General features: G+C 45.1%; 1 protein-coding gene and 1 long non-coding RNA gene across 3 annotated transcripts; one reads left to right on the forward strand and one right to left on the reverse strand.

The window, feature by feature from the left end:
- Positions 1-39: 39 nt before the first annotated feature.
- Positions 40-18,328, forward strand: LOC310840084 (gametocyte-specific factor 1-like). Of its 2 annotated transcripts, none has more exons than XM_083729279.1 (9): positions 40-168; positions 1,065-1,135; positions 3,668-3,743; positions 4,753-4,853; positions 7,278-7,404; positions 9,684-9,767; positions 10,078-10,141; positions 13,817-13,911; positions 16,338-16,360. In XM_083729279.1, exons 2-9 carry the CDS (start codon positions 1,124-1,126, stop codon positions 16,343-16,345), a joined length of 567 nt encoding a protein of 188 aa, XP_083585405.1. In that variant the 5' UTR covers positions 40-168; positions 1,065-1,123; the 3' UTR covers positions 16,346-16,360. The 2 variants fall into 2 exon arrangements, with proteins under 2 accessions (XP_083585405.1, XP_083585404.1); XM_083729278.1 differs by lacking the exon at positions 16,338-16,360 and adding an exon at positions 17,933-18,328 and having other exon boundaries at positions 42-168.
- On the reverse strand, positions 18,052-19,424 carry LOC310840116. Its single transcript, XR_014561816.1, has 2 exons — positions 19,110-19,424; positions 18,052-18,735 (listed from the first exon to the last, which is right to left on the reverse strand). It is a non-coding gene; the product is annotated as an uncharacterized lncRNA (long non-coding RNA).
- Between the last annotated feature and the right edge of the window lie 5,308 nt (positions 19,425-24,732).

Raw genomic sequence — 24,732 nt, forward strand, 5'->3', positions numbered from 1 at the left:
GCCTGAGGCGGGGGGGGCGGAGCCCAACTGGCGCCGCGAGGCGCGCGTTCGAAAGCAGCGGCCGAAGGCAGAGAAGCGAGTGCGCACGCGCGGCGGGGGCGGGAGAGGAGCGGGAGAGGAGGCGCGCGCCTTGGGCGGAGAGCGCCATTTCCCTGGCGAGGCCGGCGGGTAAGGCGGGGGGCTTGGGAGGGAGACCCTGTAAAGAGGTGCAAGGGCGCTAAAAGGGCCGGGTAGAATTCCTGTCCAGTGGTACCTCAGGTTACAGACTCAGAAATATTACCTCAGGTTACGAACTTTGCCTCAGGATGAGAACAGAAATCGTGCTCCGGCGGCGCAGCGGCAGCGGGAGGCCCCATTAGCTAAAGTGGTACCTCAGGTTAAGAAGTGTTTCAGGTTAAGAACGGACCTCCAGAACGAATTAAGTACTCAACCTGAGGTACCACTGTAGTTGCTAACTCTAGAATAAGCTATGGTGGTACCTCAAACGTTTCAAAAGAAATCGAAGTGAACTGCTGTCCTGTAATGTGCAAGCCTTTTCCAGGCAGGGGCGAATCCAGCAAGTATCTTATGTTTCAAGTTGCTGCCCCCGTGCTATATAGACCACACAGGATTCTTGTCAGGACATGATAAAGTAAAAAAAAAGAAGACTGCGTAACATTGGGTCCTCCAGACTGGGATGAATAAAATATTGGGACTCTTCATAAACAATCACATGACATGGCGCACACGCACCCCCCCCCCCATTTGAATAGGAATTTTCTTCAACTTAGTGGGTCCCAGCCCCCTCAAAGATTTTATTGGTGCAAAGGGATCTCAGCCCCCTACCCTAGGAATGGGCTCTTAGGCCTTCCTATTACCCTGGCCATTGCCCATACTTGATCAGGCTGTTAGGAGTTGTAGTTCAGCAACACACCTGTAATAATTAGTCTTGAATAGAAAAAGAAATTATGTGCCTCAAACTGGGTTCTCCCTCTGTTCAATGTCAGTTTTTAAAAAGTTAATAGATGAACATACATGTTTGGTTTTCTTGTCTGTTCTTTTCTTGCTGTTCCTGATCGTCCCAGCTGTGCTAGGAATAGAATAATACTCTGAATTCAGACTGAGAAGAAAACAGAGACCAACAATGAGTCACAAGGTATATTTTAAACAGTTTAAAAGAATATTGGTGATTATGCTGCCAGGGCAGAGCAGGACTTTGGCAGCTTAGTTCCTCTTTGATAAAATTTCAGCTTTCTCTAAGGTGTATGTTGAGTTTACATAACTGAGGTAACTTAAAAATCTTTGGTACTAGCATCTTGGTTTTGATGATCATTAAAAATGTGCACATTCCAATGCCACTTATATTTAGATGTCCAGACTTTCCACAGTGCTAGTGGTATTGGGCTTAATGAGTTGAGGAACTTGAGCACAATGTGTGACAACTCACACATTCTCCAGTAGGATGTTACCGTAGATTCCGGCATATTAGACGACTTTTGAACCCCGGAAAATCTTCTCCAAAGTCGGGGGTCGTCTTTTACGCCGGGTATGGTTGTGGCAGGTGGCGGCGGCTGGCTTGGAACAGCGACAGGCAGAAGGATGGTAAGAGCCGCCTCCCGAAGCAGCAGCAACCAGGGCAGCCTCCCCTTCGGCCGGGGCCCGCCCGCCCGCCCTGCCACCATGGGGACCGCCGGATTCCCGGGGGGAGAGAGGGACTTCCACGCACCAAACACCTCGCCTTGGGTGCTGCTGCTGCGACGGCAGAGGCAGCGGAGGGGTGCACGCTCTGCCCCTGGCGGCGCTTGGCACCCTTGCACACTGGGGACAGGAAACAGCTGTGCAAGGAGGCCATCTCAATATGGGATAGATCCTGGGGGCGGGAATAGGTCTGCCTGCCTCTCTTTCCACACCTATTTATGGAACCCTGATTTTGTGCATGTGTCCATCTGCCTGGAGAAACAAAATGCAACGGTGCTGAACCCCCGCAGCCTAAAGGCAGGAGTTGTTTGTTGCCCATTCCTGGGCATTCCCTAACTTTGTGCCTTCTCTCTTCTCTCCCCCCCCTCTCCCTCATGCTGGGATGATCCTGGCTGCCAGCTCCTGACCCCTGCGCTGTGCCCACAGTCTTCCTCTTCTATCTCGGTCCGCCTCCCGCTCGTCCTTACCCTCCGCTCGCCTCCAGGGTGGCGGGGGATGCAGAGAGCTCTGCCGCCCCCTCCTCCCCGCCCTGGGCAGCACCAGCCCTGTTGTTCTGTCACTGAGCGCTTGGTGGGCGGCCAAACTCTATAATTTAACAGCAAAAGTTGGGGGGTCCTCTTATACGCCCAGTTGCCTAATACGCCGGCATCTACGGTACCTTGTTTGCTGAGGGCTAAGGTTTACCTTTAAGGTTGCTAGAAAACTTATACTTTACATAAGCATCCCACTTGCTGTCCCCACCCCGAAAAATTGCAGAACACAGAAGAGTTGCACTTTTCTGTACTCCTTGTTCATATGGCTTAATTGTTAAACCATGTGGGTGAGAAGTGTCTGTTCATGAAAGTGGTATGAAAGTGAGGTTTTCCGCACTAACTGAATTTGCAACCCAATCTTGGTAAGTGTACTGCAGACATTGGCTGTGCATTCAGTGTAAACACCCACCCCATTTAAACTGTCTTTTGTAATAGTTGATCATATTATTGCATGACAAGTAAGACTTGCTACCAGGCAGGGAAGCTTTACAAAAGCTGCCGTTTTGGGGTTTTTTTGTTTTTGTTTCAAACACGTTTAGCTCCTAGGAAGTGGGTCTTCTGTGTCTTCCATTGCTACAGCCCTACACTGTCATGTCCCCATTGCAAACCCCACTGAATTGAAAAACAGATGGTGGTGTGATGGGGAGAAACAAGGTGAAATCTGGTGTGTACACAAGCCCTCATATACACAAATTAACACAGCCTTCCCAGTAGTTGCACCTGCCCTGTGCAATGCCCTCCCATCAGATGTTAGGGAAATAAACAACTATCTGACTTTTATAAGACATCTGAAGGCAGCCCTGAATAAGGAAATTTTTAAACGTTTTAATTAATTTTTAATATCTTACTGTGCTGTCATTCTTTGGAAGCTGCTCGGAGTGCCTGGAGTAGCCCAGCCAGGTGGGCAACATTTAAATTATTATTATTATTAGACAGGAAATTGAAAAATCCCGTTATTTTAGGGAAGACTGGTGGCCTGTAATGCCAGCTTTGGCAAAAGTATAAAACTGTTTAAAATAATTGCCTCAAAAATATCGGCTTATGTGCAAAGTGAAGAAAAACAAGTAAGCCCATTAGGAAGGAAATACTAATTATTTTTGTTATTTGTAGGGAAGACGGGGTTCATTATTGGGTTTCTGTATTACCCATTATGAAAACTCAATAAAGCAATAAGGTGTATGTATTTTTTTTTTTAAGTTTCCCCTGTTTTTTCGTAGCATTAGCCAGGTGCTTTTGTGTCTCTGATGGGAATGTGCTATAAAAGTGTATATGCAGGTAGGAGATTATACGTTTGCTTTTTGGTACAGTCATTAATGAGCTTTTAGAATCAAGGGGAAATTGAGGGGGAATAACTGCTCCATATATATGAGACTAGTTTATGTACATCTAATCTCTGTATGACTGAGTTTGCTTTTAACCAAAATGGGTTTTGTTACCTTCTGGTTTCTGGTCTTTAGGGCAGATATTATATCTCAGAGACTCAGCAGCATAGTTACCATAGCTTCTCTAATCTGGAGATGGAAGACAACTATGGCAAGTACCAATTTTTTCTTTCTTCTTTTTGTGCTGATAACCGTTCCACAGTTTTGACTCTGTGTGGGAGACTGTTTCAAATATTCAGCTGCAAAGCTCACTAGAGGAGAAAATGAGGCAATAAAACATTGTGATCCATACAAAACTCTGCCGTTGGATAAATGATTTATACTTAAGCACAGCATACATTTACTTAGCAATATACAATATGTTATGAGCATGTTTTATTACTAGATTTGGTAGTTATGGTAGTTATTTCTCAGTGCAGCTGGGGAGATTCAGCACTGGGTGCCACGGGGGCTGGAGGGGGGCACTTCAGCCACCGGTGAGATCTAGTTCATAGAGGATATTGCTAGTAATAATGATATAGAAGGAAAGGAAAGCAGTTTACACCTGATGACTAAAAGACCAACTCCAGACCTACTAAGAGGCTTCTCCAATCCCTTCTGGTTTTGACAAATGTAAGACTATTGCCAAACTCCTTGTGGGTTTCTTTCATAACTGTGAAGACCAGAAATAGGATTTTCATGTTTTCTGAAGTAAAAGCACAGAGGAACCTGCAAAATCTGTAATATGATGCTCTGTAGCAAAGTCTTAATACAAAGGCACTCGAACCAAGACCCACTTGTCTTATGAGACCATTGGGGAAAATGTAGCCATACCTCTTCAATTTCCTTGAAGAACTCTTTTAATTGGACTGCCTAATTGAGTAGCTTCAGGGATTCAGTTCCTTGGAACTTGCGCTTTATTTCATAAATGTGCTCATTAACGTCTGCAGCAGTCTTGCACCACTGAATACATTTTCTTTGTTTAGTACCCTAATCACCTAAATCTTACAAGTGCGTGTATTTAGCCACTAAACCTGAAGTAATTCTGCGGTTATGGAATACTGAGAACCAATAGCTTTTCTTAGTTATCTGATTAATTTCATTATATTAGTGTGTTCCCACTTTTTAACTGATACATCTTTTAGACCACAAAACATGCTTCCATCTTTGTTTTTTTCTAGTTGATCCTTCAGATCCTGATAAACTAATGCAGTGTCCATATGACAAGAATCATAAAATCAGGGCATGTAGATTCCCCTACCACCTTGTCAAGTGTCGTAAGGTAGGAAATGTAGATTCTATTATTGACTGTGTGGAGCCTGTATCTTGTGGCTTTATAGTTGACTTAAGAACATAAGAGCTTGTTGAATCAGGCCAATAGCCAATCTAGCTGGAGGGTGTCCGGGAGGGACACAGCTGCTCCGGCAGCAAACCCCACACTGCTTTTTCAGGCAGTACAGGGCCTGCGCATGTCAGCTGCGTTCCTCTCAGACGCCCTCAGGACACAGTTGTTCTGGTGTGCACCCCGCCCCACAGTGTGCCCCGCACCCTAGCGTGCACCTGCACACACACACCCCAGGTGCCAGCAGGGCTTGCTACACCCCTGGAAAGAGGCAGCCCACCCCACCTGCTCAGATGAAGGCAGACGAGCAGGCAAGCAGAAGAAAGAGCACTTTCTCAGGCTCCCTCTGCCAGGGCTGGGCTGTGGAGGGAGTGGGCAGGAGCTCCTTCGCCCAAGCAAGTGGGCAGCCACCTTCCCTTCTTCCTGGTCCCTCCCTCCCTCCACAGCTCAGCCACTTTTTCAACCTTTTTCAGGGTTATTTCAGACATCATGATGCATCACTGTAGAGTGGTACATGAGGTTAAGTACTTAATTCGTTCCGGAGGTCCGTACTTGACCTGAAACTGTTCTTAACCTGAAGCACCACTTTAGCTAATGGGGCCTCCCGCTGCTGCCGTGCCGCCGGAGCACAATTTCTGTTCTCATCCTGAAGCACTACGTCTGCGTTAGCGGAGTCTGTAACCTGAAGTGTATGTAACCTGAAGCGTATGTAACCTGAGGTACCACTGTATTTCAACGCTTAGCTGGAGATACGCCATATTTACTCAAATCTACTTCTCACCTTTTTTGGCCAAATTACATTGCAAAAATTAAGGCGTGCATTAGATTCAATGGCACATTAGACTCGAGTAAATATGGTTTTACAACATTGGAAAACCAGATATCATCCAGCCCTACTTGGGGCACTTCTACTTTCCACATTCCTCTTTTAGAAGAAATGTCCATTTATTCCTCCTCTCTGCTTCCTGTTATCTAACCAGTTTCTGATTGAGCTAAGCGGACTCATGAGTCTTTGAAAGCTTTGTTGGAAATCTTTTTGGAAGTCCAAGTATACTGTGTCAGCTGGATCACCTCTGTCTATATGCTTCTTGATGCTTGGGATGTGCCAGTGCTGTTACTCTTTGCAGTTTGTGTGAGATGAATTTTATCAACTAAAGGACATTTTTAAAAAAGACAGTGTGGAGATAAACTGAAACCGCCCTCCAATTAAGTGCACACCAGCCATCTGACCTGATGCTCATTTTTTCAATATATCTCCAGAACTACATAATGGGTAGAGAAATGTTAGCCCTACAATACTTGGTACTAGGATATATAAACCTTCCAATTGCAAGGTGGACTCTCCATCCTTGGAGGATTTTAAGCAGAGATTGTATGGCCAATTGTCATAAATCAAGATTCCTGCATTGCAGGGGTTTTGCACTAGATGATCTTCAGGGTCTGTTCCAACTACACAGTTCTGTGATTCTGTGAAGGACGTTTTGGTCAGGCCCAGTGGAAAGGTAGATGTTTCTCAGGCATAAAGGCCTGCTTTGTGCATAATACAAAGCAGTGTTTTCTTTGAATGTCCAAACCCAGCCCAGCAGACTAACCACGAGAGTGCTTGCATGTCTAAGCAACTCTTCCTGACTCTTCTTCTGAAAAAGCCCTTGTTTCTAACTTTGCCTGAAAGCAGGCTCTTCTCCCACCCCATTCCTCCAGGGGAAGCCCTTGCTTACAAGCTAGAAAAAGCCACCTGCTTTGTGAAGAGAAAAACTGCAATGGACCATGCTGCTGTCTTTAAGTAACAGATACAGTGGTACCTCGGGTTACATACGCTCCGGGTTACATATGCTTCAGGTTAGAGACTCCACTAACCCAGAAATAGTGCTTCAGGTTAAGAACTTCGCTTCAGGATAAGAACAGAAATCGGGCTACGGCGGCAGCAGGAGGCCCCATTAGCTAAAGTGGTGCTTCATGTTAAGAACAGTTTCAGATTAAGTACAGACCTCTGGAACGAATTAAGTACTTAACCTGAGGTACCACTGTATGCTGTTAGTTAAGGCATTGGTGAACTGATACCCAGCTAGCCTGATTGTTTAATCTCTTTACAATAAAATAATTAACACTTCATGGAAAGAAAAACACCACTGACCTTTCACAGCATGCGTACACAAATCAAGACTTCAAGGTGCTAGGACAGAACTCCTGATTTCCTAGTTCCATGTTTGTGAGCCTGTTGGTGTGTTGTATTAGCTTGTTCTACAGCTAATAACTTTTGCCATGCACATAATCAGGGTTGTCTGAAATATATGTACTGTATATAGTTTGATAGTTCTGTATTGCATAGCTTTAAAATAAGATAGCCATATCTTTGTTTTCTAGAACCATCCTGATAAAGTGCAGCAACTGGTCACATGCCCATTTAATGCCCGTCATCAGGTGCCCAGAGAAGAGATCAGTCAACACATATCAAGCTGTGATGACAAAAGGTGCATTGAGCAAGACATTGGTAAGAAATTTTTCAGTATGAATTAATGGCTGGCAGCTGCCTCTTACCTTGACTTTTAACATTTCAATGGGATTTCTCTCAGTCTTCTATAATTCCTTTTTGAATCTATAACACGTTTGTGATGCCTGTTTGATTGTGATTTGAAGTAGTATGGGTAGAATAATATTTTTTTTCTTGCTGAGCTTGCAAGTTTTTCCAGCACCTGGCTTCATCAGGCTAGTGACTTTTATTGTTGAATATTGTATCAAAAATTACTCACATTAAGATGAAACCTACTTGGCATTTGAGTTAATACAAGACAAGAAGGGCCAGGGTCATAAAAATTGTGGGTAACTCACACCTCCTGTTCACTAGATGTTTGAGGTCTCTTCTCCAGCAGGTAAGTTTGGCTATGCAAAGATGGACAAGATATAAAATAACCAATACAGCTTGGACAGCTTTGAACACAAAGATGGGTTCAAACCCCTAATCACAGCCATGAAGAAAACTTGTCCTTACAGGGCCAGCACAGGCATAATTCTGGCCGACCTCTTGTTAGACTCCTGCCGCCCACCACAGCATTGCTGCTCAGTTTACAAAAATGTTACCTGTGCTTGGTCATTAAAGAATTGGGCAGATTAAGATGAGGGCGTTGGGAAATTACCGTATTTTTCGCTCTATAACACGCACCTGACCATAACACGCACATTGTTTTTAGAGGAGGAAAACAAGGGAAAAAACATTCTGAATGAAACAGTGGATGTATCATTTTTGGGCTTCATGCTGTGGCCACAGACATGTGATCTGATGGTGAATTTGGGATGACCCAATGCAAAGATCCTGAGAATCCCTGTGGATCCATGCTCTGTAACCACGTTTTTGCACCATTGCAGCCCCAGGCAACAGTGGGTGCATGATTTTTTTGGTGCAGGCTGTAGCCATGGACATGCTATGTGATCTGATGTTGAATTTGGGGTGACCCAATGCAAAGATCCTGAGAATCCCTGTGGATCTATGCTTTTTAACCACGTTTTTGCACCATTGCAGCCCCATGCAACAGTGGGTGCGTGATTTTGGGGGGGCAGGCTGTAGCCATGGACATGCTATGTGATCTGATGGTGAATTTGGGGTGACCCAATGCAAAGATCCTGAGAATCCCTGTGGATCTATGCTTTTTAACCACGTTTTTGCACCATTGCAGCCCCATGCAACAGTGGGTGCGTGGTTTTGGGGGGGCAGGCTGTAGCCATGGACATGCTATGTGATCTGATGGTGAATTTGGGGTGACCCAATGCAAGGATCCTGAGAATCCCTGTGGATCCATGCTTTTTAACCACATTTTTGCACCATTGCAGCCCCAGGCAACAGTGGGTGCGTGATTTTTTGGTGCAGGCTGTAGCCATGGACATGCTATGTGATCTGATGGTGAATTTGGGGTGACCCAATGCAAAGATCCTGAGAATCCCTGTGGATCTATGCTTTTTAACCACGTTTTTGCACCATTGCAGCCCCAGGCAACAGTGGGTGTGTGATTTTGGGGGGGCAGGCTGTAGCCATGGACATGCTATGTGATCTGATGGTGAATTTGGGGTGACCCAATGCAAAGATCCTGAGGATCTATGCTTTGTAACCACATTTTAAGTGGGGAGGGAAGGAAAAACACAGAAGGGACAAGGAGCAGGAGAGGGGTGTGCAGAGAAGCAGCTGGCTAAGAATGCAGGAGAGGGGTAGGGAGGAAAGGAAGGCAAAAGTTTTCCCCCACCCAAGCCAGCCAGCCAGCCAGCCATCTCTCTCTCTCTCTCTCTCTCTCTCTCTCTCTCTCTCTCCCTCCCTCCCTCCCTCCCTCCCTCCCCCCCCTCCCTCTCCCTTCCCCCCTCTCTCTCCCTCTCCCCCAGCAGCACCGGAGCTTGCCTGGAGGGGAGGGGCTTTCCCTGCTCTTTGTTCCGTTTCAGCAAACACAGCAAGGAAACAGAGAAGGGTGGGCAGTAAGACCCTGAGGCAGAATGCAGGAAAGCAGCCGCTTTCTCTTTTCAAGTTTCGCTTCTCTGTGCAGCGTGCAGCCCCGCGATTTGATTTTTGCTTGATTTTTCGGCTCCAGGGACCACACATTCGCTCTATAACACGCACAGACATTTCCCCTTCCTTTTTAGGAGAAAAAATCTGCGTGTTATAGAGCGAAATTTACGGTAGGTCCATTTTTCTGTCACACCGGTAGCCAAGGAAGGGCTGTGCTGTTCTAGAAAAGTGCGTTAGGCACTTCATACAATGCTTTTTCTCACAAATAAACTTCTTTCATTTAGCAATCCATGGGGATAGCCGCAGAAGAGAGTTTAGTGTGGTAAGCTCCTGGCAATCTCCTCCATGCGAAGAAGACTGGGACAGAGGTGAGACTCTGTGTTTCTGATACTTTGCTAGAACATCTGCAATACCAAGGGCCTGTCCCCTCCTGAAACTGTAATGATCTTAGTAAGAAGGAATGCTTTTTTCAAACACCTGTTCTGCCCGAGCCATTATTTTCCATCACCTGTGCTGGGAAGAAAATGATATGTTGTAGAACTTGAGGTAAATTACTTTATTAAATGGCTGTGTTTGCTCAGGCAGAACTGCATCAGTTGTATTCTCCTTAGTAAAGTCTGGTGTTTATTCCATGCTTCTCCTATGTGGCTTCAGTAATATTTTTGTTATTCTTGACAGACGTAGCAGGCCAATCAAACTCTGTCTTCATTTGGGGCACAAGCCACCATGGTGAGGCAAGCAGGTAAAGTTGGGTTATCCGGCACTGCGAAGATGAAGGTTATCTTCATCTTTTCCTTCCTTTGCTCTTGTTTGTTGTGGACAGAGAAGTAATTCTTTTTTAAAAAATTATTTGGGAGTTATCATGAACAATGTAAGCTTTTGCTTACACTTGTGGGGGATATGCCTCCTTCAGATCTTTGCATAGGTCTAACAAATGGGGGAGAGTTTTGATGAGTGTTGTGTCTCTTTTTCTATATTGAGAATGGCAGTGTGCATTACAACCTAACAGTAAGTTGCACTCCTCTTGCTCTGTGCAGGATGGCTTCTCTCCTTTTTTGGAGGCACAAATGATAGTGATTTCTTTCACTACTCAGGAAGGACAAGCTTGTCTTTCCTCCATTGTGTTGTGTGGGTTGGCAGGATGACAGCTCTCATAATACTGAGGCTTGTTTCATGTAAGCTTTTCTTGCTGTCTGCCCCTGCCCCCCAAACACTCACACACACAGTTCAACCTTCCCCAACCTGGGTCAGATGGGAGTTGTAGTCCAAAGTTTCTGGGGGGTGCCAGGAATACTGGATTGGGGAATACTGGATTACAGTGGTACCTCTGGTTACGTACTTAATTCGTTCCAGAGGTCCATTCTTAACCTGAAACTGTTCTTAACCTGAAGCACCACTTTAGCTAATGGGGCCTCGCACCGCCACTGCACGATTTCTGTTCTCATCCTGAAGCAAAGTTCTTAACCCGAGGTACTATTTCTGGGTTAGTGGAGTCTGTAACCCGAAGTACCACTGTATAGCAAACTGGATTACTGTGGAAGCTTCTGGACGTCCTGCACACTCACAAGCAGCACAATTGCATAGCAGGAACCAAATCCAACCAGGAACTTGCAGTGAGCCATGACTTAGCCTCAAGGTTCTTCCCAGTGGTTGAGTTATAAAGTCCCAGGAATCCTCACCCTCCAATCCAATTAGTGTTACAATAGCTGCCTTCCAATCACACAGTTGGTGCTCAGAGGGCAATGCAGTAATCCAAGCGGGAGGGCATTGGAACATGGACTGCTGAGGCCATGCTATATTGACCCAGGAACAGCCACAGCTAGTGACCTAACCTAAGCTTGGACATAAGCACTCCTAGCTAAAGCAGCTACTTGAGACAGATTGGAATCCAGGGTGGGATTCAGCTAACAAGCCCCACTAGGGATGAAGCACAGCACAATTGCTGGAACAACACCCCCAATTTGGACCCGTGGGAGTATAGTCTCTGAGACAAGACACTGCACCTTCTGAGAAAGCAGTCCTAACAACAACCAGAAGTCTTGGTTGATAACCAGTGTCAGACAATTTTTCGATCCCTGGGAAAACTTTCTACTGTTTCCTAGCAATGAGCCTTGTGGGATGCTCCTCCTTGGCATGAGAACTGCATTATGTTGTAGATCCAGTACCTTATAGTGGCATTACTCTCCATCTTCTGAGTCTGACAGTCCCTAGTCATAATGGACTGTGGCAGGTAGGCGGTTCCATGCATCTCCTTCTCCCTAGCATTGTTTCAGTTGCACTGCTAAAAGACCTACTGCCAGGCAGCTGTATATAAAAAAAAAAAACCTGGCAACATGTTTAGTTTGTCATGACCCATCACAAATAATCCTTTTAGCAACTGGGAATCTGTAGACTATTAGTGCTCAGAGTTGGAAATAATATTGTCACCTGCAAAGTGTAATCACAATTTAAAGGTGGAAAACCAGGAGTAATGTCTGGTCTGTCTCAGCCTTATAAATTGGCTGCTTCCATTGTATTAACTGTGGATAAGCAGCAAGTGGTTTTTATCTTTGTCCCTTTTAAGCACATAACAAACACTCAGCATGAATGTGTTTCAAGACTAGTTAACAAGTTGCTTTTCACTGTTTTAAACCTTGTTATTTCAGTGACCAGAGCTTTTACTTTGTTTACTGCACTTTATCTTAGCCTGAAGAGTGAAAAGAGCATTTATAATCTGCCCTTCACCACCCAAAGGCCCCAGGGCAAAAAATGCATACACTTAAAATTAACATGAAGCTAAAACAAAATGCAGCAACAATATAGGTAATTAACACAAAAAATCACAGAACAATAAAATTACAAAGCAGCAGTTAAATCAAAGCACTCTCAGTGCACCTCATCCCTGTCTAGAAGCCTGTCCAAAGTGATCTGTGCTTCTTCACCTGACTGTAAAATGTGTTGAGGTGAGATGGACCTCAGAGGGAAGGTCATTCCAGAGAAGTGGAGCTGCCACAGAGAAAGCTCTCCCATGGGCCCCCACACCACAAACCTCATTGGGCATGGAGACACCAAAAATGCCCCCCCTAAAACTTGTAAAGCACAGGCAGGTCAATGTGAAAGGAGGCATTCTTTCAGATGTCTGGAATTAAATCTTTCAGAGCCTTCATTCTCATCATAGGCACCTTAAATCAGGCCCAGAGGACAGTTGGCACCCAGAGAAGTTGCTTCAAATAGGTATCATATGCAGACCATCAGCCACACCCATTAACACCCTGTCTGCTGCATTTTGCACCACTTGGAACCTCAAGACTGTTTTCAAGGCCAGTGCCATGTAGAGTGAATTGTGGTAGTCCAGCCTGGAATTTCTCAGGGCATGGATAACTAGCTGAGCTATAGCTGTTCAAGGAAGGCCTTAGCTGGCAAACCAACCAAAGCTCAAGCCGCCTAAGCTTCCAGTGACATAGGTGGCTTCAGGACAAGTCCCAAGCTACAAATCTGTTCTTTCAAGGGAAGTGCAATGCTGTCTAGAGCAGGATATCTCTCCAAATCATGGACCAAGGAACTCCGTGTCCACAGTGCCTTCCATTTTTTAGTCTGAGTTTCTTAGCCTTCACCCAGCCCATCATATTTATCATAATTATTTTTTACTTCTTCCTTTCCCTTCACCAGGACAGCTTAAATGAATAAAAAATTAAAAAGTTAAAAAACAGATTACAAGTATATATTTCAGGTGTCAAAGACCAGGGTTTTATTTACAGGTAGGTAGCCGTGTTGGTCTGCCGTAGTCGAAACAAAATAAAAAAATTCCTTCCAGTAGCACCTTGGAGACCAACTAAGTTTCTTATTGGTATGAGCTGTACATGCACACGAAAGCTCATACCAATAACAAACTTAGTTGTTCTCCAAGGTGCTACTGGAAGGAATTATTTCTACAGGGTTATTTGTTACCCTTCTGTTTAACACTATTGAGATATCGGAGAGCTATTGCAGTGTAATTATTAGGTGTGATCTGGAAGCTCCCAGTGGACTTCTCTGCTTTGTATTTACTGAGTGTCCTTCAGCAAGCCACTCTCTCAGCCTTAATTCTCCATCTCTAATATGGGAATGATACTGCCCAAAGGATTACTGTATGTGTGTAGTAGATGGCACTGGCAAATCTGTTTTTTCAAATACATATTTTAGAGCAGGTAATGCAGAAGTGGCCTGTATGGTGGTTGTGCTTTGCTTTGCTTTGCTTTGCTTTGCTTTGCTTTGCTTTGCTGTGCTTTGCTGTGCTTTGCTTTGCTTTGCTGTGCTTTGCTTTGCTTTGCTTCGCTTCGCTTCGCTTCGCTTCGCTTCGCTTCGCTTCTTAATGGATTATGTTTCTAAATTACTTCACATGTGTGAAATAAAAAGGAACACATTAATTTTTCATTCCTTCCCCTCCCCTGCCCCACAGTTCTGGATCAAGCCCAGCCGTGGGACTTAAGAACCAGCTAGCTTCAGGACTACGAGCTCCAAGGTCCCTGCCACATGTACTACCATGGAAGAACAGTAAGTGATGCTGGAACTGTATCCATAGTCTACATTGGACCATGAGGTCCCCTGTCACTTTAGTGTGGCCCCTTGACTTGCTAGGTGGGTGGAGCCAGAGCAATAGATGTAAATTTGACCGTAGTACAGTAAGCTACTTTCTATACCCCCTTGCATACCCCTCTCTGTCTTCCATGCAGACAAGTAAGAGGCATCATCACAGCTCAGTATCACATTCCAGCCTGGCAAAATCACTCCAGGTGCAAAGCAGGGTCAATGAAGGGAAGAATTCTGAGGACCAGAGTGGTCTGGAGGGTTACATTTTAGTCTGAGGTTTCCCACCCTGGCTTAGTGTTAAATCTAAAATCAGGCTTATCTCCCCCAGTCAAGCAGCAAGTGATAAGTCATAGAAGAAACAGAACACAGGCTTGTGAGTTTTGGGTAAGACAAACCATGAGGCCAGGTTCACACATAACTAAGACAGCACCATGGCTTGGCCCCTGTTAGTTCAGCTGCATTTTGCCCATTGATTGTATATATGAATGGGAATGTTGAATGAAGAGTTTTAGTTTTGCTAGTCTAACTGGACAAGAGAGGGCACTGTTTGCCTCTGCCTCCTGACAAGCAGCTGCCTTGAAATACAAGTTTAGGAGTGCTTTGGAAGAAGCCCGTCTGGGAGCATAAATAGTATCTGGTATTTAAGTGAGCCCAAAACAGTTGTGGGGGTTTTCAGTATCCCCTCCTGCTAAATTCAGTGGCAGCTTTGTGGTGAACAGCTGCATTAGGTTTACAAAGTCTCCCCCTCTTCAGATCTCATGTGCAGTAACAACCAGGAATGTGTTTGCATGGAATTATTTTTGTCCCCTTCCCGGGTGAAGTGGCTGAGCAGCTCAGCATTCCTCTCCCCCACCCCTTGTTCTATCCCTGTGGTGACAAAATGCCCCTTCCCTCTTAAGGGTTGTGGATACAAGGAGAAGTGTGAAGGTCTTTCCATTCTTCTGTTTCCAGACTTCAGCTTCTTCCCATGGAATACCGTATTTTTCGCCCTATAAGACCCACCAGACCATAAGACGCACCTAGTTTTTGGAGGAGGAAAACAAGAAAAAAAATATTCTGAATCCCAGAAGCCAGAAGAGCAAGAGGGATCTGGCTTCTGGGATAGCCTCGCGCTGTTCTGGCTTCTGGGATAGCCGCGCAGCCTGCATTCGCTCCATAAGACACACACACTTCCCCTTTACTTTTTAGTAGGGGAAAAGTGTGTCTTATAGAGCAAAAAATACGGTATGTGTGAATGTACTATTTTTCATGCAAGACAAATAAATATGGTGGCAGCTCCTATGCTAACAGCTGCAGTAACTAAATTGGTGGCAACACGCTGTAGCTTTCTGCAGTGACTAGTGAGCTTTCCCCAGCTGTGCCCTCTCTGTGCTGAGAGTAGAGGCAGTGCTCCGTAAATGACAGAAAAAACGGAGAAATTAATTCTTGTGTGTGTGTGTACATCTATCTATAATAATTCCTTATGCAAGACTTCCTGCTTTGAAAAAACGGCTATCACTTAACATGGATACATTATCCTTTACACCCTTTAATTATCATGCAATCTAGCCTTCCCCAACATGGTTGCCTTCAGCTGAAATAAAGAAAAAATGCTTTGTTCCTCCTCCCTTCCCTGGCCCCATTTTGCCTGATGAAGACAGGGATGGGGAAGTGTGGCCCTCCAGGTGTTGGCAGCTCCCCTGGTGCTAATTACCATTAGGGTCCAGAGTGTTGAACTACCCAAGAGAATCTGCAGTACTGCACTTGAAACCCAGTCTTGCTAATGTCAAAAGCTATTGGCCCTAAGAAGTTTTACTTTCCTGCTGTTTGCTCATGGGAGGCTGATAGAGGATGGACGGAGCACTCCCATCTATCCAGCTTACATAAGTAATAATACAGGCTGGCAAAAATAAACATTTGCAGGCTGGAAATGCAGCCAGCTGGCAAATACAAATAGGCTACCACTTTTTAAGTTGCTCAGCAACATTCATGTTAAAAATACCTCTGGGGGTACATTCACTTTTTATAATAAAAAATGTGGGAGTTAAGTACTCCTGCTGTACTTAATCTAAGCTTTTCCTTAAGGCTAAGGGGATAGGAAGGATCTGCAGCTGCCCAAAGGTTTTAATTTGAAATTTAGAGGTGTGCCCTCTCTAAATTTGTCACTCTTTAGGTTATTGAGAAATGGAACTCCATGTTGCAGCTTCTGTAATGCTGCCCTGCCTTTGCCCTTCTACTCTGTTGGAGCAGCTGACAACAATGGAGCCTGGAAATATTTTTTATTTGCTCCAGGCCAGTGACTAATTCTGAACACACTTCAAGGGACACATTCTTTCCTTGTCCACCTGGAGGGGATTATGGCAATGAAGAGGTGGAAGAACATGAAATTATCCCGTCTTTCTTGACAATAGCTTTATAGGAAGAACTGGGAAATGCTATGAGCAAATATTTGAGGTATATGCAGGCGTGGTCAAAGAAAGGAGCAGGAGCTTGGCATAAACAGGAAACAATTTTCCTTGGACCACCTTCCTGAGGGTGAGAAGTGGCTTTTAAAACATACAGAAAGACTAGAGGGAGACACCTCTGATTTGAAGCTGGGTAAAGGTGAAATCAGAACCGGCCTGACCTACTTGTTGGTTCATAAGACCTCTTAAAACCTCCACATTTGTATAACTAGTTTCAAATTCTGCAAAGTGCCCTTTAGCTTGTGTTGTGGTGTGTGTACACAAATCACCTTCTGCTCTGGTTGTGTGGAGCCAAGTTAAGTGAAAGGAAGTGAGAGGCATTAATGTAGTCTTAAGTTAATCAAGGAGATAACATGAGCAGCTGGGTTGAGTCATGGTGCAGTTGAAAGTACCTTAGAGTAGTTCTGCATTTTAAAATGCCCCATTAGGCACACTGTTTTTAGAACAGCAATTCAAACATCCCTTCTTTTTCTCCTTTTTCCCTTTTTCAATTAAAAAAAATTAATCATCTAGAAAAGAATTGCCTAGCAGGACTCGTGTTTGTAACACATTTTGTCCACATTCTTTAGGAAAGCAAAACTCAGTACTGTAGAGTACAGTATATAAAATTTTAAACCTCTAAGCTATTGTCAACTTTTGGCTGTCACTAATTCTGCATTTTCTTGAAGGATGGAAATAATAAAGATTTCCATGTGTTCAGAGGATTTTCAACTTGGTCCCAGATTCAGAGGATGGAAAATATCAAAAACCTCCACTCTGCACTGATAAATCCCATTGGCCTGCTGATAATCTAAGCTTGATGAGTGATTGGCAGAGTTAAATCTCTTAAAATAGATGGTTTTGAAAGGAAAATACCTCAAACACAGTGGAAAATTCAGTAATTCAATATCAAACTTTCAGAATCCCAACTTTGTAAATATGGTCATTTAGGTAGTCTGAATACCTTGTTCAGGATAAATCATTGGTGCTCAGAGATAAAGCAGTTAAATATATTGTGATGTGCTTGTTTTTGACCCAAGAAGATGAATTTGCCTCTGGATTTCACTCCTCACATGTTGTTTAGTACCTGTCTCAGTTTGATAGCCTTGCTACCATCATATGGCTCTTTTCTTGAATTACTCCAGAACTGCTATAGCAATTTCATTTTAGCAAGAACTCAGAGAATGCATTCTTTGCCTGAAGTTACATACAGGAATAGTGTGACAGAGCTCATTTTGTTCAAGTAAACATTAAAACACTTCCCCAGCTCCTCATATGGCTGTAAGAAGGTATAAACTCTGTTATCTTGTAATGCATATCAACAAAGAGTGGTACAGATTCTGTTTGCTTGCAGTTTGAGTGTTTAACCTGTTGTGATATTTTTGCCCTCCCTTCATATCTCTGGGAGCAAGTAAACTATGAGAAGGATCGGCGGTGCTGTTTTGAGATAATGGCCTTTATGTTAGTGGGATCACAAAGCCATTTTGCCTGACACATTGTGCGTGGATTATCATGGCTTCTATTTTAGGGCCTAAAATTGCTTGCTTTTTATTTAATTGCAGATGCTGCAAATTGAGGACTGTGGCAGAAGCTGTCCCTTCCAATGACTTGTCAAGAATTTTGGCAAATACACAATTTGGACACTGATAGATCCTTCAGTCAGGGTTACTTCAATAGAAGGGGCATGTTTAGTTGCTGAATAAAAATTAGAGGTTTATTTGGAGAATTTAAACATTCACCCCAAACAGTTGCGTTGTCAAGTTTAAGCCCCCAAATACTTCCCAGCTACCTTTGTAGATTTTTTTCTGTTGGCGTGGTAATTCTAGATCCTGAGGAAATGGTTATTTTGATTTCTGTTGAATAGTTAAATTTATCCCTTTTTTCTGACTGTGTTTCTGCAAAAAGAAATTGGCTGTAAATAATTTAAAAGCAATTATTAAAAGAATTCTAGTTAATAATATGTTATTGCCTCCTTGATCTCTAATTCAAGAAAGACCGCTTACTCTGAAAACTGGTAAAGGCTAGTGGGATCAGTGTTGCTATTAGGACATTTTAGAGTTTGGACTGCCCCCACTTTTATTTTAAAGTGTTAACATGTATTGCTTCGTTTAAATTCAAAACGTGGCAAGCAGGCCCTGCTGCATTGGGAAGACCCTCTTGTTCATTCTTCTGAGTTGGGCCCTGGACAGACCTTTACCCCAAGGTCCTGCTCTGACTGCCCCACAGGGTGGTATCCTATAGCCCTCTTTCAAATGTTTTCAGGACTGGCACTTTGGGGAATTGGTGTTGTGGAGACTTAGCAGAGAGAGGAGGGCTGCCAACCCACGGTGCCTCCCGACCCTCATGTTCTTCCTTGTTTTAAGTGCTTCTTCCCTCCCCTGGGGACGCAGGTGGCGCTGTGGGTTAAAGCCTCAGCACCTAGGACTTGCCGATCGAAAGGTCGGCGGTTCGAATCCCTGCGGCGGGGTGCGCTCCCGTTGCTCGGTCCCAGCGCCTGCCAACCTAGCAGTTCGAAAGCACCTCCAGGTGCAAGTAGATAAATAGGGACCGCTTACCAGCGGGAAGGTAAACGGCGTTTCCGTGTGCGGCTCTGGCTCGCCAGAGCAGCGATGTCACGCTGGCCACGTGACCCGGAAGTGTCTCCGGACAGCGCTGGCCCCTGGCCTCTTAAGTGAGATGGGCGCACAACCCCAGAGTCTGGCAAGACTGGCCCGTACGGGCAGGGGTACCTTTACCTACCTTACTCCCTCCCCTGAGTGAGCAGGCAGGGAGTCACAGAAGCAAGCAGCACTAACGACCAGAGAAAATGGGCCAACCAGCGAGCAACAGAGGTGTGAAGGTGGTAAGCCCACCGAGGGCATCTTGCCCAGGCACCCTCTGTTTGCTTAACCTAAATAGGTCGTCATTCAAGCTTCCAGCCCATTGTATCTTGACAGCCTGTAGTAGGTTTAGCTGTTTGTTTGGGAAAGGGAAATTGTGAGGTGGGGGAGGGACAAAAAGAGCAGCATGTGCCTCCGGACAGGGACAGTTCAGCAGCCCCCAATTATTGTTCAGCTACAACTACAGTTTCCAGGATTCTCGGGGGGGGGGGTGACAGTTAAAGCAGTAGAGCCAGTTAGTATTCATTGATGGTATTAATGCAGCTTTTATGAATTCTTGGTTGATCTTATCCTTGCATGTTGCACTCTGCCTTGGTATATTTTTATGAAAGTGTGGCTTATAGATTCATAAATAAATACTGTGCTTTAAATGCATGGTGTAGATGTGACCTCAGTTTACCGCACTGCTCTTTGCCACAGTTTTGTAACTGCCAGTCTGGAGTTTGGTTGTGATTTCTGAGCTATGAGACACATCAGATTGCAAGAGCCTCCTTCAAAGCCTCTCTAAGAAATTCCACTTAGAAATGCTTGTAATTTGCCAGGCAGCATTCAAGAGGAATGTTGTGACAATTTCTGAGGGAGTTGGCCTGCTTTTTCAATGCAAAACCCTCTCCTGTTTGCATAAAGTAGGATGTGCTAATCTTTTTGTTATCTTTAGCTCCCCTTTCATGGCCCCTACAATGTGATTGACTTTCTGTTGTGTTTACCTTGTACTAGATAAAAGTCACTTCAGGCAGCAGAAGTGGTTGGTTGGTTGGTTGGTTGGTTAAGGAGTTCATGGGGGGTGTAAGTCTGGCTGCTTTTGTTCAAAGTATTATAGATTCTGACCATGCATGATTTCAGACAGAGAAAGATAAGCCCCCCAGATACAATGTTGCTGGTTATTATTTTTGAACATAGAGTCACCTGCAGTCCACATGTTTTGGTTGCCATTTCCTCCAACATTCCTCAGATGAAAATTTCTCACTCCCCCCCCCCACTGACCCTCCTTGATCCCCCCACATTTTTTGCCATTCCCCTGCAGAGCATTTCCTACCCCTAGCCTGCTCTCCAGCAGCTGCTGCGAGTTGCCCAAGGGAGGAGGCCGTTGGTGGCAGCCACGGAGAGACCAGGGAGAGGCAGCGGGGTGCTCCCTCACAGCCGCCTTTGCTCAGCACAGTCCCTGGCTCAGGTTCCTCCCTGAGCTCGGCTGCACTGGGGGGGGGGGGGGGCGGAATCCAGGATCAAATCAGAAGCTGGGATGTCTTCCATAATTCTGGGTCTGTCCCTGGAAAATTGGGAGACTTGGGTATGTGGTACTGGAACATGTTATTCTGGTTTAACTAAAAGTTTATTGCACTTAATGAGGCTTCCATATTTGTATATTACATACAGGATGTTTGATTAACATAACGTGCTCCAAAACTCATTGACGGCTTCCAGAAATGAGCAGCCCATAAAAGGAGGTCATGTTTAACATTTGCTCTCAGCGTGGCCAGTCAGCTGCCTGTGGGAAGGCCAAAAGGGGGACCTGAGCCCAGCAGCACTCTGACAGCGGAGGCAGAACTCAACCATTGTGGCTCATAGCTAGCGATGGCCTTATCTCCCATGAATTGGTCCCACTCTCTTTTGGAGCCATCAACAGTTGGGCTGTTAGGCTGCTGAATGGAAAATAATATAGTGCAACTGACTTTCAGGGTTGGTGTGTTGTGCAACAAGCACACAGAGTGCAATGGGGGTGGGGAGGCTCGGTTAATTTCATTGTACACAGGTTGTACATTGACAATAAAGGTATTATTATTATAATGATAGCCATCACCACTTTGGTGCATGAAAAAGGGCCTCTCTCTGCCCTGAACCTTCCCAGGTTCACCTTTGTTGGATGTCCTTGAGTTATGAGACGGGGAGAAAAATTCCTGTCCATTTTCTCCACATTTTGCATAGTTTTATACACCTAAATCATGTTGTCCTCTCATCACCTTTTCTCTAGATTTAAGCCCCCAAATGTTGTAGCCTTTCCTCCAAGGGGTAGGTAAAGGTAAAGGTACCCCTGCCCGTACGGGCCAGTCTTGACAGACTCTGGGGTTGTGCGCCCATCTCACTTAAGAGGCCAGGGGCCAGCGCTGTCCGGAGACACTTCCGGGTCACGTGGCCAGCGTGACATCGCTGCTCTGGTGAGTCAGAGCCGCACACGGAAACGCCGTTTACCTTCCCGCTGGTAAGCGGTCCCTATTTATCTACTTGCACCCGGAGGTGCTTTCGAACTGCTAGGTTGGCAGGCGCTGGGACCGAGCAGCGGGAGCGCACCCCACCGCAGGGATTCGAACCGCCGACCTGTCGATCGGCAAGTCCTAGGCGCTGAGGCTTTAACCCACAGCGCCACCTGCGTCCCCCCTCCAAGGGGAGTTGGGTATAAAAAGCATTAAACAGACTGTAGCCAGGCCTTGACTACTGGCAGTTTCTGGAACGTCCCAGCCTCCTATTTGCAGTGCCCCCCCCCCCCCGCCCATGAATCCCCAGGCACGGATGCTTTGGCCATGACTTCACCAGATGACGCTGCTTTAATACTGGTGGTTCTGCATGTTTACAGGTCTCACCTGTGGGATGTGACTGACAGTTTCTTACACTCTCTCGCACACCTTGCCATGCCAAACAGCATGAGGTAATTGCATGGGAGGAATTCACACTTCTTCCCAAGCACCTGGTGGGATCGGGTGTAAGTCTTTGGGTGTTTAGTTTGTATGATACAATGAAGGCCATTCTGCTGGAAGTGGAGCAGCGCCAAGAGAGCAGCCACAGCCAACCCATGGTGTGTATGGGGGGGGGGGGAATTACCCTTTGAAATATTTTGCCCCTTTTCCAATTTTCCATTTTTTTTTTTAGAAAGCCTGCTTATTGGCAGTGAAGGATAATGGTGCAAAACGTACTCTATTTCTGAGCAATGAGGTAAACTTGCTCTTATTTTCCACTTGTTATAAGAATTCTAAGGTCCCAAATGTAAAATAAATGTTCATAAATGTACAAGGCCAACGCATACATAAGTATATAAACCATGTGTTTGAAATAGTACAAGAGAGCAATCCTGAAGCCCTTTTGACTCCCAGTGACCTCAGATATTCCTCTGCAGTGAGGAAGGAAATGGGAAAGCCTATTGTCTCTTTGCTCAAATCCTATCTTAAGGGCGTATTTGTGTATGAATAGGGTGAGCCTGTGACCTGGATTCAGGAACTACCGTATTTTTCGCTTGATAACACGCACCTGACCATAACGCGCACATAGGTTTTAGAGGAGGAAAACAAGAAAAAAAATTCTGAATGAAACAGTGGATGTATCATTTTTGTGCTTCATGCTGTGGCCACAGACATGATTTAACGGTGAGTTTGGGGTAGCCCAATGCAAAAATCCTGAGAATCCATGTGGATCTGTGCTTTGTAACCACGTTTTTGCATCATTACAGCCCCAGGTAACAGTGGGTGCATGATTTTTTTGGTGCAGGCTGTAGCCATGGATATGCGATGTGATCTGATGTTGAATTTGGGGTGACCCAATGCAAAGATCCTGAGGATCCATGTGGATCCGTGCTTTGTAACCACGTTTTTGCATCATTGCAGCCCTGTTTTTGCATCAGATCATTGCTATGTGATCTGATGGTGAATTTGGGGTGACCCAATGCAAAGATCCTGAGGATCCATGTGGATCCGTGCTTTGTAACCACGTTTTAAGCGGGGAGGGAAGGAAAAACATAGAAGGGACAAGGAGCACGAGAGGGGTGTGCAGAGAAGCAGCTGGCTAAGAATGCAGGAGAGGGGTTTTACCGGAGGGAGGAAAGGAAGGCAAAAGTTCCCTCCCACGCACCCACCCAAGCCAGCCAGCACGCTCTCTCTCTCTCTCTCTCTCTCTCTCTCTCTCTCTCTCTCTCTCTTCCTCCCACCTGCATGTTGCCTGCGAGTCCCTAGGAATTAGAAGGAAGGACGCTCTGCTTTCCCCTCTGCTTGCCTGGAGGGGAGGGGTTTTCTCTGCTCTTTGTTCCGTTTGAGCAAACACAGTAACGAAACAGAAAAGGGTGGGCAGTAAGACCCTGAGGCAGAATGCAGGAAAGCAGCAGCTTCCTCTTTTCTTTTTTTGTTTTTTTAAGATATTTATTAAAGTTTTCAATATTAATGCAATAAAAATCAAAAAGAAAAAATAACAAAAATACAAAAATGAAAATAATTAAAACACAGTTTCCATTACTTATTTTCCATTAACTTATTTCTCAGACCTCCTCGTACCTCCCTTTTTTGTATTCCAATTCAAATTGTTAGTTCAGCAAGTCCTTATCAATAAATTTTAACCTGTTTCTAAACCTTTTATTCCATATTCTCTTAAAGCATTACAGCTGGAAACCACTAAATTTCTATCCGACATCGTTCTAACATTCATTAATTTTGCAATATTTCTGTAAATAGTCTTTAAATTTCTTCCAATCTTCTTCCGCTGACTCTTCTCCCTGGTCGCAGCTTCCTCTTTTCAAGGCTTCCCTTCTCCGGACGATTTGATATTTGCCTGATTTTTGTCTTCACTCACACCAGTCGGCTCCAGGGACCACACATTCGCTCAGTAACACGCACAGACATTTCCCCTTACTTTTTAGGAGAAAAAATCTGCGTGTTATAGAGGGGAAAATACGGTAAGTATTTAGCATCTCAAAAGGAATGGCCAGGCAACCCAGATGGAGCAGTCAGTGACCATTGTCAGGTATCCTGACAAAACAGGATTTCTGTTGTAGACCACCCCCTTTGATGTATTTCTGCTGTAGCCCGCCTCCTTCTGTGATGTATGTATGATGTTTTGCGGGGTGGTCTTGAGCTACAGGGTAGGCAGTTTCAAAAGTCTATATAAGGGCTTGTGCACTGTTGTTCGGGGTTCCTCTCCCTCCCTCCCTGTGTGGGGGTAAGCAGGGAACCCTGTTGCAAAAGATCAATAAAGATCAGGCTTACTAGCTGCTTTGCTTCTCAATATTCTCTGGTGGGCCTCTGTTATTTTCTCCTACCTATAGGAAAACAACATACAGGCTCCTGGATATCCCATAAGGGAAAATGAGCTGTTTTTTCTTGCCAATGAGTGCAGAGACACTATGACAGACTCATAGAACTGTGGAATTGGAAGGGACCCCAAGGGTCATCTAGTCCACCCCCTTGGGGTGCAGGAATCTCAGGTGGCCATCCAGGCTCTGCTTTAAAACCTCCAAGGAAGGAGAGTCCACCACCTCCCGGCAGAGAGCGTTCCACTGTCAAACAGCTCTTACTGTCAGAAAGTTCTTCCTGATGTTTAGGCAGAATCTCCTTTCTTGTAACTGAAATCCATTGGTTCCTAGCCTTCCGAGCAGCAGAAAACAAGCTTGCTTCCCGGCCCCATGTGGCAGCCCTTTGAAGATGGCTCTCCTGTCTCCTCTCGGTCACCTCTTATCCAGGCTAAACATACCCATTCCTCATAAGACTTGGTTTCCAGAATTATTATAATCC

The sequence above is a fragment of the Podarcis gaigeae genome, assembly GCF_964106915.1.
Source record: "Podarcis gaigeae genome assembly, chromosome: 2".
NCBI lineage: Eukaryota > Metazoa > Chordata > Lepidosauria > Squamata > Lacertidae > Podarcis > Podarcis gaigeae.

What these genes read in the sequence shown, in the direction of transcription:
- LOC310840084 (XM_083729278.1), top strand. An exon ending in ACCTTGTCAAGTGTCGTAAG is followed by an intron (nt 4,854 to 7,277) that starts GTAGGAAATGTA and finishes TTTGTTTTCTAG; the next exon opens with AACCATCCTGATAAAGTGCA. An exon ending in CGAAGAAGACTGGGACAGAG is followed by an intron (nt 9,768 to 10,077) that starts GTGAGACTCTGT and finishes TATTCTTGACAG; the next exon opens with ACGTAGCAGGCCAATCAAAC.